Raw genomic sequence first — 2747 nt, 5'->3', positions numbered from 1 at the left:
GCTGCATGGGCTTGCAGTTGAGCGACTGGTAGAGCGGCTTGCCCACGTTCAGGCTCTGCGGCGGGTGGTGGGCGAGGCGGCGGGCGATGGGCGGGATGGAGTGTGCATCGGCAGCCTGCGGAGGGCTGGAGGAGGCGGGAGGCGTGCCGGCGGATGCGCCCGGCTGGGACAGCGAGGAAGAGGATGGCAGTGACGAAGAGGCTTTGACGGCCTCCAGACCGCGGCGCAGAGCGGCGGGAGAAACGGCACCCGGAGGATGCGTGGGGAGGGTGACGAGCCATTGAGCAGCGGCGGGCTGTCGGGGCCTCGCGAGGGTGACGAGCTGCCGTCTCGTGCTCGGGCCGATGCTCTCGGACGCAGGGTCCCCCAGCGGCCGTTCACACAGGGCGCCTCCTCGACCGCGCCCAGCACTACGCCTGCCGCGCCGCCGCGCACCGGAGACTGCGAGCGCAGAGAGGGTGGGTCCGGCCCCAGAGGGGCGGGCGTTGAGCTGATGGGGGAGGGACGAGAGTTCAGACTCGGGCTGAGAGGAGCTCGCCCCGACGGTGCCTGAGAGAAAACCACCACACACTGACCCACCTGAGAGAGAGAGAGAGAGAGAGAGAGACTGGTCAACATACATCGTGATGTAACCAATGTAGCGACAAATCTCTGAGTTTACATCTCGCCATTCTGATTTTTGTAAATTCTGACTTTACATCTCACAAGTCTAACTTTTTCATAATTATGACTTTACAAATTGCAATTATGACCTTTTTGTAATTCTGACTTTATATCTGACAACTCTGACTTTTTTTTTTCTGCAATTATAACTTTTTTCGTAATTCTGACTTCACATCTCATAATTGACTTTTTTGTAATTATAATTTCACGTCTTGCAAATATGACTCCTTTCAAATCCAGACTGTGAATCTAAATTGTGACATACATCTGAGTGAAACAGATTACCAAAATAAATAAATAAAATAAATAAATTGGGGACTGATTTCTGTTCATCTGTTTTTTTGCCGTTTTTTCTCACACACCTGTTTTTTGTTTTTGTCTGGAATAAAAAAAAAAGGTCATAACTTTTTATCTCACAATTCAGACAATTTTTCTCGCAAGTTTAGTCAGAATTACGAGATCTAAATTCAGAATTCTGACTTTAATCACAACTATAAAAAGTAAATATGTTTTTATCTCAGCTCTCTAACTCAGGAAGTGAATGTTTGAAGGCTCACCTTGCAGGCCGGATGGCACCAGAGCTCCGGCGCGCCGTGATCCTCGTTCTCCACACGCAGCTGCTGCCACGTCCAGGGGGAGGCGCTCATGTGCAGCAGCCACGCATCCTTCAGCAGCTGCACACACAGACGGTCACTGCAGCGTATCTCCACACACGCATACTCACACACACTCACACACACGCACTCACACACGCACACTCACACACACTCACACACGCACACTCACGCACACTCACGCACACGCGTACACACACGCTCAGCAGATACTCACAGCATTCGGCCCGCCGCAGCCGCCCAGAATCAGCAGCGTCTCACTGTCGATCACGATCTGAGGAACACAAGGCGACACATTGAGCGGCTCAGACTCAGAGCATCATGGGAGTCAGTGAGAGACTGAGGAGGCAGTGTTACCTGAGACTGTCCCCCGCGAGGGTGAGGACACGGGCCACTGACGGCCGGTAAAAAAAAACTAAGAAATCCAGAAACATAAAACATTTCATAGAGCCTTATTATTGTTAAAATTTTGAAATTGTTAAAGTTTTATGAATTCATTTGATTACTATATTTTAATGCTACATTTGTATTCAATAATAAAACAGAATGCAGAAAAATAATTTTTATTAACAATGAAATAAAATTTCTCAGGGCTCTATTACTGTTAAAAAATTTAATAAATTACTAAATAGTTAAATTTGTATTACTTCAATTGATTAGATAGGTTTTTGATGATTCAAATTTACAAAGTATTAAAACTGAATCCAGAAAAATAAAACATTTCATAGGACACTATTATTAAATAACTACTATAAACAAAAATACATTTTTTACTATAAATTACGGTTGCAAAAAGGTGGAAAATTTCCAGGATTTTTTTTTTTATATTCCAGGGATTTTTGGAAAGTTTCCAGAAATTTACCGGAAATTTTTCACCCCATTGCAACCCTACTACAAATTATTAAATTGTTAAAGTTTTAATTAATTTGATTACTACATTAAGATACAAAATTTATTAAATCTTAAAACAGAATACATTAAAATCAAGCACATTTCATATGGCCATATTATTGCTAAAATTGTAATTATTTAATTGTTAAAATCTTAGAAATTAGACAAACTTTTTGATGATCAAAATTTAGCATTAAAACAAAATCACAAAGAATTAAAATGAGAAAGAATTTCGAGGTGAAAGTCTACTGTAATTTGGGGAACAAATGAAAGGTGATTTGTGACTAAACAATGTTTATTCTGGTGAAGATGTGAGCGCCTCTCACCAGTTCTTGGAGGGTGAGTAGGTGTGTATCTCGTCGAAGAAGCGCTCGGGCTGGTGGAGCGGGTACGGACTGGGACGAGTCCAGCCGCCGAACAGCACCAGCAGATCCCTGTACATCACCAGCGTGGCTCCCGCTTTAGGAGACGGATACGAGCCTGAACACAACACAACAGGAGAGGAGAGCTGACGCCACGCCGCACACACACACACACACACACACACACACACACACACACACACACACACACACACAC

The 2747-nt window shown here is 44.8% G+C and overlaps 1 protein-coding gene across 1 annotated transcript in view; it reads right to left on the bottom strand.

Annotated features, from left to right (window-relative positions):
• Positions 1 to 2747, bottom strand: part of LOC107690567 (F-box only protein 42) — a 6908-nt gene that overhangs the window by 819 nt on the left and 3342 nt on the right. The window contains 6 exon segments of the mRNA XM_074187009.1: positions 3 to 262; positions 265 to 579; positions 1221 to 1337; positions 1495 to 1551; positions 1635 to 1692; positions 2495 to 2648. Coding sequence (XP_074043110.1) covers positions 3 to 262; positions 265 to 579; positions 1221 to 1337; positions 1495 to 1551; positions 1635 to 1692; positions 2495 to 2648 — 961 coding nt within the window.

The sequence above is a fragment of the Sinocyclocheilus anshuiensis genome, unplaced genomic scaffold (assembly GCF_001515605.1).
Source record: "Sinocyclocheilus anshuiensis isolate Anshui unplaced genomic scaffold, SAMN03320099.WGS_v1.1 scaffold1849, whole genome shotgun sequence".
NCBI classification, from domain to species: Eukaryota; Metazoa; Chordata; class Actinopteri; order Cypriniformes; family Cyprinidae; genus Sinocyclocheilus; species Sinocyclocheilus anshuiensis.
Note: the sequence above shows the minus strand (reverse complement) of the source record. Positions and strands in the feature narration are given on the sequence as shown.